The sequence below is a fragment of the Sciurus carolinensis genome, chromosome 10 (assembly GCF_902686445.1).
Source record: "Sciurus carolinensis chromosome 10, mSciCar1.2, whole genome shotgun sequence".
Classification (NCBI taxonomy): domain Eukaryota; kingdom Metazoa; phylum Chordata; class Mammalia; order Rodentia; family Sciuridae; genus Sciurus; species Sciurus carolinensis.
Window position 1 is genome coordinate 110,007,599 of NC_062222.1, and position 17,176 is coordinate 110,024,774.

Below are 17,176 nucleotides of genomic sequence, written 5' to 3' on the forward strand. Positions count from 1 at the left end.
TTGTTAGTGAAGTACTGAGGATTTTAATTATTTGTTTTGACTATGGTCTAAACCTTCATGAAATCTCACTCATGATTTGCTTAACCAGGAGGTAGCTTTTAGTTCTCTTTTAGTGATTAATTTTTCTGGGGGGGGGGGGTGCTAGAAAATAAAAATTGATTTGAAAAGACAGTTAATGCAAAAGGACAGTGAATATTTTAAGAACAGAGATTCCTTTAGTAAAGCCAAGTGGGGATTCTTCAAAGGTCCTTGTGGATAGAAGTGCATAATGTCAGAAATCCAGCCCCAGCACTCTGTGGAAGGTGAGGAGAAAAGAAGAGTTAGTGCTCACTTAGATTAAAAAGCAAATGTTAGGATTTCTATAATTTGGATATACAAGATGTCTACCAAAGTACGCCTAAAATAGTACTCTCGGTGTTTTTGTATATTCCCTTTAAGATGTTCTCTGATTCTATAAATAAATCTTTGAAAGATTACATGTTTTTAAACTATCAAATGACTTTTCATAAAGGACGTTTAAATACACTTGATATGTGATAATTATCCATTTTTTTAGCAACCTCCTCCTTTACAATAAGAAAATAAGTGAAAAGAACCTGAATTGTCAAAAAAACGTTAGTTTCATCTTAAAGTGAGGAAAATAAGCTTACAGGAATTGATTGTGCTCACCGTATTTCACAGGGTTCCTGACATGCAAGAGGATGGCCCTGTCCCTGCCATCTCAAGGAGGTTGTGAGACTTCACCTGTGAACTCCCATGTTTCTCAAAGAGTAAATCAAGAAAAGGGTAGGTTTGGTATGTGGAGTCTAAGGTCACAGCAGGGCAAGGCAGGGGGTGTGAGAGGTGTCAGAGCAGAAGAGGAGAGAATCACCCACATAGAGGGGCCTCGGGTCCTGCCAAGGGTCTTCCAGAGTGACTGGAGAAAATGAGAGCCACAGGCAGTGAGAGAAAAGAAGGAAAGGAGGAGACACAAAAGGAACCTAGAAAAAGCACCAGGTCAGAGGCTGGGGGTGGAGATGTAGAAAGCGGAGCTCCTCGATCAAGGCTGCCGCACACTTCCCCGAGGGAGAGCCCCGTATGAGAGAAACTGACTGAACTCTCAAGGTGGAGGCAGCCAGGCAAGCCCCAGTACTTCCAGAAGCTAAGCAGGACCCAGGAGTCCCAAAACCAACCCTAACTAAACCCAGACTATCAATAATACCCTGCTTCTAGTGAGTGACACAGTTACAAAATTGGGCAGAACCAAGATCAAGTGACAAGAAATGTTTTTCGTCCCACAGGTGACAGGAGAATGCTCACCGAAGACTCTGGCTACAAAGCCCAGCGGGAATTGTGAGGCGAACACAGTGAGGAACCAGGGTGCAGCATAGAGGCTGGGGCCGATCTCGTGCTCCTCTAAGTGATCGTAGAGGTCTCTGTGGTAGTCATGGAGAAGCCGCGAGAGCTGGTACATCTGGATCTGCAGGGACAGATGCCCGTAGGTGCTGAGAATCCAAGATGGGCTGTGCACACTAACTTTCCCATCCTCATGCCTAAGAGAATCATGACACTTCAACCTTTCCTCAGCTACTAGCCCCTCCAACAATGCTTCCTGGGGGGACCGCGGTATAAGAGGCATTGGCTCGGAGGAGGCCCAGGACACTAGTGTTGGGTCTCTGGACACTTCCTTTTTACTGTCCCCTGTGTTCCTCGGTTAAGGGAATCTAAACATCTGCTTTGTGCTAGCATTTTAAAAATTCTCATACAAATACACAGATGCAGGCAAATTAGAAATAAAAGGCCAGTCTCTCTGCTAAGAATAAACTGAGGTCACATCACAATTCCAGAGAAGTTCACCATACACGTTCACTCAGTCAATTCCCTCAGGACTCCCAAAACTACTCAAAGGCAGGACAAGTGTAATTTCTTTAGATTTATAACATATGGAACACATAGATCCTGGGCAAGATCACACAGGAAGTCAAGTATTTTTCTTAAGGTGAATAACTTTTTCCAATTAAAGTTGAACTCCAAAGTCAAGGGTTCCTTCCTTAGAGAATGATACAGTTCTGGCAGGAAGCTCACTCCAGTTCCCAGCAGCCCATGGTCCTCGGGTTTCTGAGCCAGCCCAGCGGTCCCATGACCTGGGCCTAAAGAAACAACAACCCAACAAGGGTTAGAATCCAACTGAGATGCTCCAAGCTGGGTATGTACTACCCCAAAATGGGAGAAATAAAGTAAAACCACTTCAGAGTCCTAAAATATAAACTTCTTTTAAACATTAGCCATAGCTCTTCTGTATCTAAAGCCTAATCAACTGAGGCCACTGGCCCATCAAAGACTTGTGTTATGCTACATTATAGGAAATTTAAAAAAAATCCACTCTCTGATGACAGCTGCCTCTACAGTAAAGATAACAAAAGGGAACATAGGAAGAGCCTGACAATGTGTGGAAAGTGCTATGTGATCAAATCTTTCAGGGGACAAAACAGTTTCCCTCTATGAGATCATGTTAATGTGGTTCATATTCACAAGTGGACACAAAACGATTTTCAATCATGTAATCTGGTATTCTCAAAGTCTTTAGCTCTAATGATACTTTCTAAGGCTCTGAAATTATAGCACCCTGCTGGGAAATGAACACATCAACTCATTTCAACATTTTAAGTGACATTTAGATGTATTCTCGAAGAAGGATCCAGCCCTCTCCCCAACTCTGAAATGCAGAGGGCAGGGCCTGGCATGTGGCCATGCTGCTCTGCTTGGCTTCCTTTGACAGACCTGGTCATTCAGTAGATACTGCCTGTCCCCGCTCCATCCTGGGCACCACTATAGAAACTAGACACTAGCAAAACCCTCCCCCCTCCCATAAAGCTTACATGCCACGTCAAGTCAGAAAACAAGTCAATGAGCAAACAAAAAAAAAAAGGTAATTTCTGGCAGTAAAGATGTTATGCCAAAGAAATGAGGAGGCTGAAGTGACAGTGAGGCTGGGGTGCAAGAGGGAGGTCACAGCATACAGTGATCAGGAAGAGCTTCTCCCAGGATGTGGCATCTGAGCTGAACCCTGGATGACAGGGCTGGGAAGCAGGTACTGGGCAGAGGAGGCTGCAGTTAGACTGCCTGAAGTTAATGAAGGGCAGGAGATGGAAGGTCCCAGAGACAGAGAGGCCTGGGTTTAAATGCCAGCTCTGCCACTTGCTAGCTGTGTGACCTGGCCCAAAGATGTGACTGCTTTGAGCCTCAGTTTTCCTATAAACAAAATGAGCCAATTAACAGTATCCTCCTGTGGGTCATGGTGCAGGTATATAAAGCACAAGAAACAAGGCCTAGCACAGAGAATCTATCAGCAATGTAGGCTATTAGAAGGTTCATGGGTGTTAGAAAGACACCTTAGGTTTACATGAGGTGACAACACACACTTTTAGCATTTGTTTTTATTATTAAAGACATAAGGAATGCTCTGTACCTGTAAAATTATCATGTCCGGCCGATATTGCTTCCGCAGTCCCATGTCAAACATCAAAAACTTGAGCATTTTAAATGCCTCTTCCTCACTCATATGAAGCAGCAAAATGCCTGCCACAAAGCTGAGACCTTGGCAGTATCCTACTTCCTGGTCTAGAAGTGAGTAGGCCTTCAAAATGTTGTAAAGAGACAGCTGCCCTGCTCCAAGCTGAGCAGAGAAGTACGGATGTGTTGGAAAGGTTCGCCCTGGGAAACGAATACAGAAAAATTGTCATAAAATAAGAAAGACTACTACTGAGCCAGAAATGCAATGTGCTTCAGGTTAAAGCAACGATCTTCAGAAGTTGGATCATAACATAAATCAGCCTTTAACACCACCTCTGCTCTCTAAACAAGGTCAGCTGGTTGTTTCTGGAATAATGTTTGCAATTCAAAAATTAGCAATAAATCAAGCTTTTTATATTTTTGGTGATTTGGGTGAAAGAAATCAGAATGATCTTTGATCCTGCGAATATGTAGATTTCAATATAAAACAAAAACCATTGAACTTCCATTCTCAAGAGGAACATGAAAGCCCTAGTTTCCTGACCCCCACCCTACTCTCTTGCTACAGACCCTCCCAGTGAGTCTTTCCAAGACCACATGGACTCTGTTGGCAAATGCTTCTCATCACACGCACATTTCTGCACTCCAAACCACAGGCATGGTCTCCAACAGGCTGGCGGGCGGAGGGTGTTTTCTTTCACACAAGAGTTGACTTCAAGAAGAGTTAAAAAAATAATAGAGAGCTCTCAAAAATCTTGATTATTTTCACAAAAAAAGTTGACATTCAAATAAAACTTAAGGATTTGGGAGGGGGGCAGTAGGCTTTTTGTGGTTTTCGTCCTCTCCTTTTGGAATGTGATGCATGGGAGGCGGGTTTCCAGGGAGCATAAGCGTGCCTGGTTAAGAGATTTGCAGGCGTGCTTGAACACAGGTGAGAATGTTGGGCTGGGTCAGGTCAACAAAGGTGCATCTGGCCACACATTAATTATAGTTATTCAGTTTCAGCAGAGGAGAAGGCTACGCTCATATGTTCTTCCTCGGCTTCCTGAGAAAGCAGTTAAGTCATCCAGATGTGGCTGAGAGTATAACAGTCTCCTCCTTTCCTGGTTTCCTGTTCTGTAGTCACTTCTTTCCTGCTCTACCTCTTCCGAACGATTCTTTCCCAAATACTCCTTATTCATGTTAGTCTGCTGCTAGAAAGTAATCAAAACCAATGCTCAAAGAACAAATGCTCTACTCTACTAGTCTGGAGCCCCACCCACTCACCTCCCACCTCTGGCACATACAGCTCCAGTTTACTTCTCTGAACCTTGGCCTCCTCCTCTTTAACATAAGCAGAACAGCAAGACACATATCTGGCAGATATACACCATACATTCTCAAAATCCCACTTCCAAGACAAAAAAAAAAAAAAAAGAGGTATACATACCACAGTTCTGAAGCACCAATGCAAAATCATTTACATTTAAGGTAGAGGAGTGACCCTGCATTAGTTTATTAACTAAGATGTTCCATAGGAGCCTGGAAATTTTATTTTTACTAACACTCTTCCAGAGGCAAAGGAAAGTTTCAGCCCAATAACTGATTTCACAAAATTTGGAATTCAACTGTGTACAACACAAAGCTACTAGGAATTCCAGGTAATAATAATAAACTCTATCACCTTCTAGATTCACTGAACACCTGTGAACCCCAGTCTTTCCCATCTTTAGTTACTATCAAACCAGTCAAGTCATGCATGTTGCAGAATTTTAGAAAGTGTAATTGATTTTGTTTATGTCAGAAACCTATCCAAGCTAACAAGTTTCCAAGTGTGTTCCCTGAGATTCTAAATGCAATTTCCTGTCATGGAGTGCTGTCCTCAGTACAATCAGATGGGTGCCCAGGTCCTTACCAGGTAGGGGAAGAGCACTGAGCCGTGGCCTTCAGCTCCTGACTGACAGGAGATGACTGTCATCTGACTCTGTGGCACAGACCATGCTCTACACTGTATTCTAGTTCTACTTTACCTTCTTAGAGGCCAATAGTTCACAACTGTGGTTAGTTAGAGGGCCCTGGAGGTGTGGGGGTCCCCTTTCAGGGGCCACACTTCCCTTTTCCAATTACAGATCTGTGGAGTCAGTGTTTTCTTTGTGTACTTGAAATAACATAACCACAACAGAGAGAATAAAGCAAATATGATAATCCAGCTGATTCTATTAAATCAGACATTAGATACTTCTTAACATAAAACGTCAGTGTTCTCACCTTTTCTGGAAATAGTCATTTCCACAATACATTTATATGTATGAGTTTATTATAGTTATTTTAAAATAAATATGCAAGTATTTTTAAACTTCACCAGTTTTATTTAATTTTTTAGTATTTTTACAGACTGCATTTTGATTCATTGTACACAAATGGGGTACAACTTTTCGTTTCTATGGTTGTACACGATGTAGATTCACACCATTTGTGTAATCATACATGTACCTAGGTAATGATGTCTGTCTCACTCCACTATCTTTCCTATCCCTGCCCTCTCCCCCCGCCTCATTTCCCTCTATACAATCCAGAGTTCTTCCATTAGTTTTAATTTCTATTGTGGTGAATACCAATAGAAATTGTCCATGTAAACAAAAGCTCTTTGGGCTATTCAATAATTTTAAGTGAAGGGGATCTGGATATCAGAATTTTTGGAATACCACAACTGCGCACATTCCTGACAGTCCAGGTATGGAGGGGGATGCAGACTATCAGATAGAGAATGGACCATTTGGATTAAAAATGTTCCTCAGAAAATCCTATTCATATAGTCCAGCATTGGTGCTGCAGACGGCTAGCCCCAAACTAGAAGGCACTTAGCTACCACTAGGGAGAAAAAACACAGTTCTCAAAGACCATCCATGTGATGCTCATCTGCAGTGGGGCCTGGGGCCTGCAGAGCACACACCTGAGGACATGGTCAGCCCCTTGCACTTCACTGCTCACTCAAAGCACAGTCACTATGAGCAAAATACTGTTTGTTGTTTACTAAGTTGAAAGTTTGCGAAAAGATCCTAGACTGTCTCTGACTCAAGACAGACAGGCTTTAGAAGTCTCACTCCCACTCCCCACCCCAGACGCACACTGGCTCTAGAATGCTCCAGTTTAGGGAAACGTAGCTCATTTCTGCAAACTAGATAAAAACTGTGGAGACCTTCCTGTAAGTGAATTGAAATAAGAGGCCTGCCTCTTTAAAGTGTCCTCTACGGTTTTACCACAAAGTAAAGAACTGCAGGTCTTTACAATTTCTAGCTAGAGCTATCTACCTTTCATGTGCAAAGTGAGAATGATATTATAAGATTCAGTGGAAAATCAATTCATCATAAATGTGTAAGTTTATTGCTGGCTTCTCTATTCTGCAACATTGGTCTATATGCCTGTTATTATGCCAAGATAATACTGTTTTGATTACTACACTGTTAAAATTTTGTAACACGGATCTAGGAAGTCAGGTTTTTTGTGTCACGAATTCAAGGCATGAGCAAAGTGACAAGATTTATTAGAGTAATAGAAAGAAAGAAAGCAGAGCTCTTGAAGGCAAGGGTCCTCAAGAGAGGGATGCCAGTGAGTGTCTGTTGTCTAGTGGTTTTTAAAGACATATCTGACTTTCAACAGAGGTGCCTAGAACATAAGAGTAAGAAAAGGATTTCATCTCAACAAATGGTGTCAGGGACACTGGATATAAACATGCAAACAATGAAAGTGGATACCTGTCTCATGACATGTGCAAAATCAAATCAAAATACACTGAGGACTTAAGCATAACATTTGAAACGGTGAAACAGGAGGAAAATCCTTTTGAAATCAATCTTGGAAATAATTGTTTGGCTATTACTACCAGAGTATGGGTTGCTATTGTTATAGCAACAATAGACGAATAGAGTTAGATCAAAGGTAAGTGTGCATAGCAAAACAACCACCAAAAAACTTACAGAAAACTATTTGCAAGTCATATATTCAATATTGGGTGAATTTCCAAAATATATAAGAACCTCATATAACTCAATACTAAAAAATCCCAATAACCTGATCTAAAAATGGGGAGACAAATGGATAAGCAAAAATACATTTAAAAATACACACACAGGGGCCGCGGATGTGGCTCAGTGGTAAAGTGCTTGCCTAGCATGTGTGAGGAACTGGGTTCGATTCTCAGCACCACATAAAAATGAATAAATAAAATAAAGGTCTATAAAAAAAAAGAAACCTTTAAAAAAATACACACACACACAACAACAAGAAAAAAAACAAACAATTCACACATCACAAATTCAACAGGCATAAGAATAGTGCTCAACATCTTTAATTATCAGGGAAATAGAAATCAAAACCACAATATGGTATGACCTCACACCTTTCCAGGACAACTGTTATTAAAAAACAAAACAAAACAAAACAACAACAAATGAACAAGTGTTAATAATTGTTATGAGGTTTTAGAGAAAAGGGAGCCCCTGTACACTTTTGATGGAATGCAAAGTAGTGTAGTCTTTATGCTTTATGGAAAAAAAAGTTCACCCCCAAATTAAAAATAAAACTCCAAATGATTTAGCAATCACACTGTGATTGATTCAGCTTCCCTATACTGGTCACCTAAATTCCAGTCTGAGTTCTGTGAAACAGAACATTCATATGCAAGTGACATGAGGCAGATTTATTATATACAGATAGGCATCAAAGGACAACAGAGGTCTGGAATTCATGATGAGTTCCTCCAAGCCTCAGGAAAGCTGCCTGGGTGAATGGAGTCTTTTCTGCACTTTCTCCACCTGCCCCTAATGCTGAGTGACTCTGAAAACAGGCTTCCTTGGGTTTTATAGCTTCTAGGATTTATACCTTAAGGGCAACAACACGAAGGCTTGGTCAAAGAGTTGAAGAGCATCCAATTTCCAGGAGAGGTCTGTAACACAGTTCATGCTGTTCTTGCCTGCTCCAACTTGTCTGAGGATATTGATTTCCAGGATAGTCTGCCTTTACTTTATAAGTGAGGAAAGGGAGTTAGAACTGGTGTGGTCTAAGGCTATTCGGAAAACTGTCCTGCATTGACCTTTGGGTTTACATGCAAACAAATTGAAAAGAGGATTAGGAAGAGATGCATACACGCTTGTGTTCATTTCAGCATTATTCAATCCATGTGTTTTAAAAAATTGTCTTTGTATATTCTCAAAATCTCCACAGTATTTTAATAATATTGCTGTTTGTTTTTTGAGAGGAAGATTATAATCCACAAAAAGAATGTTTTCTGATAGACATCTATTTTTGTTTCAGTGTTTGAGTTGACATAATTGTCTAGCACATATCACTCACCTGCATTATTGCTCATTTTATTATTATTATTGTACTGTCCACTTGTACAGGAGACAGAGGGTAAAGCACTTGCTAATCTCTCAAGAGACTGACTATCGACTGGTATAATTTCAGTGACATACAATAATATTTTCAATTTCTAAAAGTACTGTGCCATTGGTTAAAAACTCTTCTGTTGCTGATGATTGTTGGGTTATAAAAGAATATCCATGATCAACTCTTAACTGATTCAAAAAATAAAAAAATTAAAAATTAAAAATTAAAGAAAAAAAGATTCAGTGGAGAGCGTCAAATGTGAGCAAAAAGAAAATCCCTTAATTATATGAAAGCAAATGCAGCAATTTTGCATCTTGTCTAAGTGGAGAAACATGCTAGGAAGACTGGATAAGGAGATCCACCACTTAAACGTCTAAGCAACCTGGAACTTAACTTCCATGGAAATCTCTGCCATCTAGGTGTTCCCAAGAATTGCACTCATCTAAGGGATGCTTTTTCAGAATCAGTCTCTGCTCCCCTCCAGGCTCCAGGAGGAGGGTGAAGAGACTTCCCCAGCAGTTCCCAGGGGAACTGCATCAGATCATCTGGGGTTTGTTGAACCTGCACCTTCCAGGTTGGCCCCTCAGAAACATGTTTATAAGCTCCTCAAGGGATCCTGCAGGTGGCTCCTGTCCAATGCAGTGAGAAGCACTGTCCAGTCTGAGTGTCCTGCCTCATTCTACACAGAGCCCACCTGACCTCACCTTGGGTGAGGTCCCCGCTCACTTTGTCAACTACACTGCAGTTGCTCAGAGGCCTGAGGTCTCTCAATGGAAACATGGTGCCACCTGCAAAGCTTTTCATTCTGGCTGATGCTCTGAACAATCATCTCTAATGACTTTCTTTTGCTCCTTTCCTCAGGGGCCTGCCATCTAGGTGTTCCCAAGAACACGTGGAGATCCCTAATCTCTGCAGTGGTACTGGAAACCAGAAAGCCCACCCTGACCTCCAGCTGCTGGGCTGGTTCCTTATTTGCAGAATAAAGAGTAACCCACAAGCAAATGATATGCAGAATTCCTTCCTGGATGAAGATCTGTGGTCCTAACATCCTCTTAAATTGTTGCAATTGGCTTTGAGCAAAATTTGAAAAGAGGAACTGAAGGGGAAAAAATGCCCTTTGTATTACTTCTTAGACTTTCAAATAACTTCATCATCAGTTGTCTAATGACTGCCTTCCCTCGGGAATATGTGTGTCCTACAGGCAAGAACACACCAGGTGCTCAGGAACTATCTAGAATTCCCATCAATGGCATGGTTGGGAGATGAAGCAAGGAGAACTCTTCCCTAGAGGATTATTTCTAGGACACCTCTGATAGCACAGTGACTGCTGGCGCTAGCTCCTCAGGGCCCTGTGTACATCTGTGCCCAACTCCACCACCCCTGACTTCATGCTGGTAGCTTAAAACTGACTGCGGTAGTGTCTGGACACCATGGAAATCTGCAAATATTGACAGTAGTGCTTCTTTCGGGGATGGTGGGAAGAACCGGTTGTTAGCACATGCTGGCACACCACAACTGACTCGAGGGGATTGGGAAGACTGCAGACCTCTAATAGGAAAAGAAATCGCACCCCGTTTCACTTACATTTTATCACCTGCCTTTAGTGATATCACTCTGAGGTTACAGGGCACATTTAAATGACCAAATACAATTTCATGATGTGACTGCAATGATATCAGAAATGACAGCATACACTGGCATAGTGCAGGCAGCCACTGGTGCAGGAATTTATTAGACCCTGGGACTGTGACTTTTCAGCTGACCTCCACAGAGCAGTTTCTCAAACCAGACTCTAATCCAAAGATGAAAGAGAAGGCAGTGCTCCCACCGTACCCATAGGCAAGGAACAGCAAAGGGTGTGGCACAGCACTGCCACACCAACCAGGCAAAGGGAAGGGAGACACTGCTCCTTATGTGAGGTCACCATAAACACCCTCATCCAACAACCTCATTGTTGAAGGTCCACTACTCCTTGACTTCTATTGATTCTAAAAAGGCAAGGAGAAAAATTCTTTTTGGACACTTGGACCAGTTCCTTTTCATCCAGCCACCAGGCAGGTTTTAAACATCTGGTTAAAATACATTAAGTGGAAGTTCAAGCGCGACAGGTGCCATGCTGGAGTCTTGACCTAAGGGTATCCTTGACACGTGCGCTGTGCCACTCTACAGCACGGGCAGCCTGAGTTCATCTGGTCTCACAGGTCCAGGACACCTAGAAGCCCATTCAAAAATCCCACTTGTGGGCACAGAGAAATTCATCAGAACCTCACAGGGCCCTTCAGAGTGCCACTACTTTAGTGACCTATAACACACGTTAATGGGACTGCAGCAAAGCAATCTGAGAAATGAGTTCCCGTTCCTGCTCTCTGCTTTAGCAGGGATTCTGTGTCTCTGAACTGTCAAGTATTCTTCCAGATAAATCCCTCCTACACAGGAGAGGCCAGACAGCTTCACCAGGTGGAAGCAGTTAACTGCTGAAGGTATTCCAGATAGGAAGCAAAGTGAGCCTGAAAGGAGGCTCCAGGTAGTTGCTCAGTTTCACCTGCAGCCCCCACCGTGGGCAGAAAGAGAGCAGGAGCCCCAGCCAGAAGGCAGAAAGCTTGGTGGTCCATATCTTCCACCCAGAACAGAGCCAAAGACTATAGAAGAGGAAGGTCAGGGTCATCTGAATCCTGGACAATGGGTGAAGCACTGTCCAGGCATAAAGAGTGGGGCAGGTTTCTGAGTGACCTGCCAGATGTCACCTGCTAAGCCACCAGAGTAGTCATTTCCTCCTGGGCCCACATGCAGGGATGAAGGGAGCAGAGCCACAAGAGATGGAAGCAACAGGTATCTCAGAGGGGCAGGACATGGAGGCCACTGAGCAGCCTATGGCTTAGGCAAACCACTCAACCCCTCAGGGCTTCATTCATCTCCTCTAACGTGGAACTAACTTCATCCCCAATTCCAAGCAGGGCTGCATAAAGATGAAACCTGACCAAGTGTGAGAAAACACTTTACAAACTATGAAACACCACCCGACTGAAGGTCTATTATTCTTACTCTTTGGAGGTACAAAGTTTGCAAAATGTTCTTTACACTAAAAGCCAATTTCAGAAAGTTAAGCAAGAAGCAGGGGGAGGGGAACTCATGAAAGACCAAAATACATCTAACCAGTGAGCTCCCTGTTCTGGCCAGCATATGGATGCCACTTAAGAAAAACAGGACTGACTGGACTTCACTCTGTACCACACACCTATATGGTCACAAGGTGGCCAGGGTGTAGTTGAAACAGAAAGTGCACACTCCACAACTGAGCGGGTGCAGCATGGCCTGGGTGAGGGGCGACAGGACCCCACTGCTAGGTCTGGGTCAATGTCCAGGCTTCTCAGGGTCAAGTAGGGAAGAGGAGCTGACCAGGGAGGGTCCCTGGATAACCACACAAAGTGAGTTGGAAAACATATCATGGTCCTTTTAGGCCCTTGGGAGAGTGTCTGGAGCATACTGAAAATGGAGGCCGGGTCAGGTGTGGGTAAGAGGTGAGGAAAGGGTTCAGCACTGGGGGACAGGGGACAATGCAGCTGGCTTTGGGGGCACTGAAGGGAGAGGTTGGGGATGGGAAGTGACAGAGAGAACAGAGTAGCTAGGCTCTGCCATCCTCAGCAGGCCACCTGGCGGCAGGTGGGAGGCCTGGCTGGGCGGTGGCTCTGGGGCTGTTCTGCACTGTCTCCTCCCTCAGAGAAAAGTGCTGACACTCGAGCACAGGAAGGCTGATTCTGCCTGTGGAAGAGGAACAAAGAGGAGAACGCTCCCTCCTCCCATCCACAAAGGAGTACGTGGGATGGGAGGAACTCTCCGTACTCTCTCCCTTTCAACCTCCCACCCTGAATTTATTTTTCACTCCATTTCACATGATAGGAACATGATGTCATTTTCTCTGTTACTCATCACATTAGCAGCACAGCTACTGCCAATTCACAAAACTGCTATCCCTGGGGTCAGTGGGCCAAATGGGCTCCAGCCACCCAGGCCTGTCACAGCATCACCCTTCACCCAGCCAGCTGCTGCCATCACAGTCTGTGGGGCTTCTGGGCGCGGGGGCCTTACTGCAATGCAGAGCTAATAGTGGATTTAGGTCCTGGCACCTCTGCTCAGGTGACCGTAATGTCTCTGTGCTTCAGGCTCCTCATTCCAGGATAAAGGGCTAACGCCTCAGGGCTGTGGTGAGAGTTGTGTCAAACTGCAGCGCTAGTGCAGTGCCTCTCAGTGACACCCAGGGAGAGTTACTGACATCTACTATGTGATAGGCACTGTCCTAAGAGGGAGGGTATACTGGTGAAACAGTGGAGATTAGTGAGAGCTGCACCCTGCAGGGGAGAGCTGTAGGGTGCCGGAGTCAAGAGCATAGTTTGGGCACCACACTGCTTCACAGCAAATGGGCTGTGTCGTTTTGAACAAGTTGCTTAAGCTCTGTTTTAATTTTCTTAATAATCTCTCTGTGATAGTGCTGTGAGGACTAACTAAAGTAGATTGACCTTACACAACATTCAGCCCAAGGTACTGATAAGTATTAGCCTCCAATAACAACACGGTATGAATAACAAATGTGACAAGCATCAAGGGGAAAGAGCATGGGGCAGGGTGGAAGGGCTCTGCACTTGGAGAAGAGGCCACAGCCAGGGACAGTTTCTGAAAGATGACATTTAAGGTTAGGAAACTTGCTACTGACTGCCTGATCCCACGCACTTCCTCAGCCTCCCCCTCCATCAAGGCTGCTGGTCTGCACACACTCTCACGTTGTCAGGGACCCTGGAGTGGGAGGCTGCAGTGGGGGCAGTCAGGACAGGTATTCTGGTAGCAGGGCCACCTGCTCTACTGGCAGCACACCGGGCTCCTGAGCCTGCTCCCCACCAGGGAAGACTGGGCCCTTATGAGAGGGAGCAGACAAGTAGTCAGTCACTGCGAACCTGCAGGGCTCCTGTCAGTCAGAGGGTCTTTTGTGCTCCACCATTAAGTTCCAATTCAGAGATGTCTTCACTATGGCAACTACACATATATCTGATACACTGTTTCTATCTTCGTGTTTTTTTTTTTTTTTTTTAAACCGGTCAAGAGATTAGGTGGCACCCCATTTTCGAAGTAAAATCACCCCAAATGCGCGTGCACACACACACTGGGCTTCCTACAATTTTCCTAATGAATTCTGTTTGTGAGCAGTAAAGACAAGGGAGCGGCTCCTGTAATTAAACCAAGCCTGTATGTTTCCCAGGATGTTCCTTCAGCTGACTATAAAAATGTCCTATCGATACCTGAATTACTGACTGAACTACAGTTAGGACCTAATGAATGGCCTTAATGAATTACCCCCCCAAGCAGGGGGAGCCAGCTGCCAGTGAAAACAGAGATTTTTATATACTTGAAGAGGACATTTGCGATTACTCTAGGGCTTTTTAAATTAAAAGTCTCAGTCGTAAATTCTGATTGCTAAACCTAAAGGCAGATCACTAAATAACTTGGACAGTCTCTTCAGATTTTTCGAGCGAGGAAGCCGTCCATTTCCATCTACAGTCGATAGTTCAGACTCACCAAGGTCAATAAGAATGGCGTGCTGCTGGGAGGTTAGCTGCTTTAGGAGCTCTTTGTAGGGTACATCCTTTGGCTGCTGTTTACTGGGAAACGGGTGTTTAAGGTGGAATTGCTCTGCTAGAAATTTCCAGATTTCACCCCGGTGATGACGAGGCACACCTTTGGAGGGAGGCAGAAAATACAAAGGTACAATTTATGCACAGAACACAAGTTAACAATAACAATGAGCTGTGTTTTATTTCACTGAACCAACCTTCTCGTTGCATTATGAATTCACAGCCCAGGAACAGGAGGAAAACAATCCCAAATTTATCCCCTGCTTCCTCATGACCAACCCCCGACCTTCCCCTCACTTCCCCAGCCCTGTCCCTGGTTCCCTTCATCTTTATTTTGTTTTGTTTTTGGTGGAGGGGTGCCAGGGATTGAACCCAGAGGTGCCTAAACACTAAGCCACATCTCCAGCCCTTTTTATATTTTATTTTGAGACAGGGTCTCGCTAAGTTGCTGAGGCTGGCTTTGAACTTGTGATCCTCCTGCCTCAGCCTCCCAAGCCACTGGGATTACAGATGTGCGCCAAGCCGCCCGGCTCCTTTCCCTTTCAAAGACGTTCTACACTGGGACTGTTTGACTGCTACGCAAGGAATAAACTGGTGAATATGACACAAGCCCCAACCTGATGCCAATTAATAATGTCTTAGGGAAATAAGAACAAGCATGACAAACTACAGAACAAACTGTAAAAGGGACAGAACCCAAGTGAGGCAGAGCTCAGATGAAGGAGAGCCACCTCACTGCGACCTGAGCAACGCAGGTTTCACAGAATCCATCATTCAATAAGTCAAGCCTTAAGGATGAAGGAAAAGGAAGAAAAACAAATGAGAGAGGCATCCTTAAGGATCCTTGAGTTGCTGCCGGCACCTCATACTTTAGGTGTAGGAAGTACTCTGTTTTTTCTTTTTACATCTATGAATTCTTTTTTTTTTTTTAAAGTTGGCCTGTGGGAGAAACACAAGGTCCCAATTAACTGACCACATCCCAAGCCTTCTCTAAATGTTTATCCCAGCATGAATCTGATGACTCTGCACAGTAAATTGAAAGGTGCCCCTCCTCAAAAGGATATGTCCACTTCCTAATCCCTGGAGCCTATGAATATTCCTTATTTGGACAAAGGGTTTTTGCAGATTTAATTAGGTAAGGATCCTGGGATGAGGAGATGATTCTGGATCATCCGAGATGGGCCCTAGATCCAGTGACAAGTATCCCTATAACAGACACACAGATGCCTGGAAAGCATGAGGCCCTGGGTTCAATACCCAGTACCATCCCAAAAAAAAAAAAAAAAAAAAAAAAGTTAACAGACACACAGAGGGCAAGATGGAGGAGGGGGAGGAAGAAGCCGTGTGACCATGAAGGAAGAGGCAGAGGATACAGATACTCAAGATGCTGGCAGTCAACAGAAGCTGGAAAGGCCTGAGTGTAGTCCTGCTGACACCTTGACTTTGGACCTCCAGAACTATGAAGAAAAATTTGTTGTTTAAGGCAACAATGTTGTGGTGATTTGTTACAGAGAACTAGGAAATCCTGATACCTGCTTTTTGGTGTGATTCCATTTCTTCTCTCCTTCCCCACCCATTCAGAAATAAGTAGGGTACAACATATACTACCCTAATACTTCAAACTCAGACCAGAAGCAAACATGAGCAGGAAACCAGTCAGCATGGTAAGTGATTTATAGTGGGGCTTTCTTTACAGAACATTCTCTGGCAAACTGGAAAATATTCCCAAGTTATGAGATGTCCTCTTATGATAATTTCCTCTTATTACTAAATCATTCCCATTATCTTATCAGACATTTTGTTTATTTGGAGGAAGAGAATACTGGCTGTGTCACTAGGGAGCACCAGATATGCTGGGTTTCAAGAGTGAGTTTAGATTCTGATTTCAAGCAAAGGATCATGAAAACGGGACCCAACATTTCTGCTAAAAATGGCCTGGAATGCCCTCTCTGTGCTGTTGTGCTTTTCTCGTAACTCAAGAGAGGGACCTGGTGTGGAGTGTTCCAGGGCTGACAGGCAGGGTTTTGGGTAGGCAGGAGGCCATTCCTCCACCCTTCATGTAAATAACTTTTTATTTTTACTGCTTTGAACAGTATCATATGCACCCTGGAGGCTGAAAAAGGAGAAGATACAAAGAAGAAAGTGAAAAACCACCTACACTACAGTGATCAGTTCAAAACAGAAACTTCTGAAAGTGAAGGAGGAAGGCCACTGATTATTTTACCAAGACAAGAGCTGGAAACCAGGATGGCACCAGGTGAACCAGGAGGCATGGTCACCCTGCCTATATCCCAGGTTTCTGCAGACACAAGGATGCTTCTCCATGTATATGCTGTGGGAATATCAACTGCACGAGACCACACTGTACTGTGCTTTATTTCTCACTGAACAACTTGTCCGAGACATCTACTGTGTCATTTTCAAGGAGTATGACATGGAATGGTCATGACTGGGTTCTTCTGGGTCTAGCTATTAAACAGTGTCACAAGAAGCTTGCTTGCTACTGCAGTACATTTTTGACTAGCTGATTCCTAGAGAAAGTTTATCAGATGGAACCGCTGGGTCAAAGCTAAGCAGAGTTTACATCTGGATGATATTTCTAACTGCTCAGGTGGCCACTTTGCAATTCTATTCCTAGGAAAACATGCTCCAGCTTTCTAAGATTTTATATTTAGGAATATTTAGAGAAATCTTTC

General features: G+C 43.8%; 1 protein-coding gene across 5 annotated transcripts in view; it reads right to left on the minus strand.

Moving 5' to 3' along the window:
• Positions 1-17,176, minus strand: part of Tbc1d1 (TBC1 domain family member 1) — a 221,363-nt gene that overhangs the window by 17,989 nt on the left and 186,198 nt on the right. For all 5 annotated transcript variants that reach the window (XM_047566308.1, XM_047566310.1, XM_047566313.1 and 2 more), the window contains 3 exons: positions 14,425-14,583; positions 3,449-3,693; positions 1,300-1,459 (listed from right to left, as the gene is read on the minus strand). In XM_047566308.1, the coding sequence (XP_047422264.1) occupies positions 1,300-1,459; positions 3,449-3,693; positions 14,425-14,583 (564 nt within the window). The remainder of the gene's footprint in view (positions 1-1,299; positions 1,460-3,448; positions 3,694-14,424; positions 14,584-17,176) is intronic.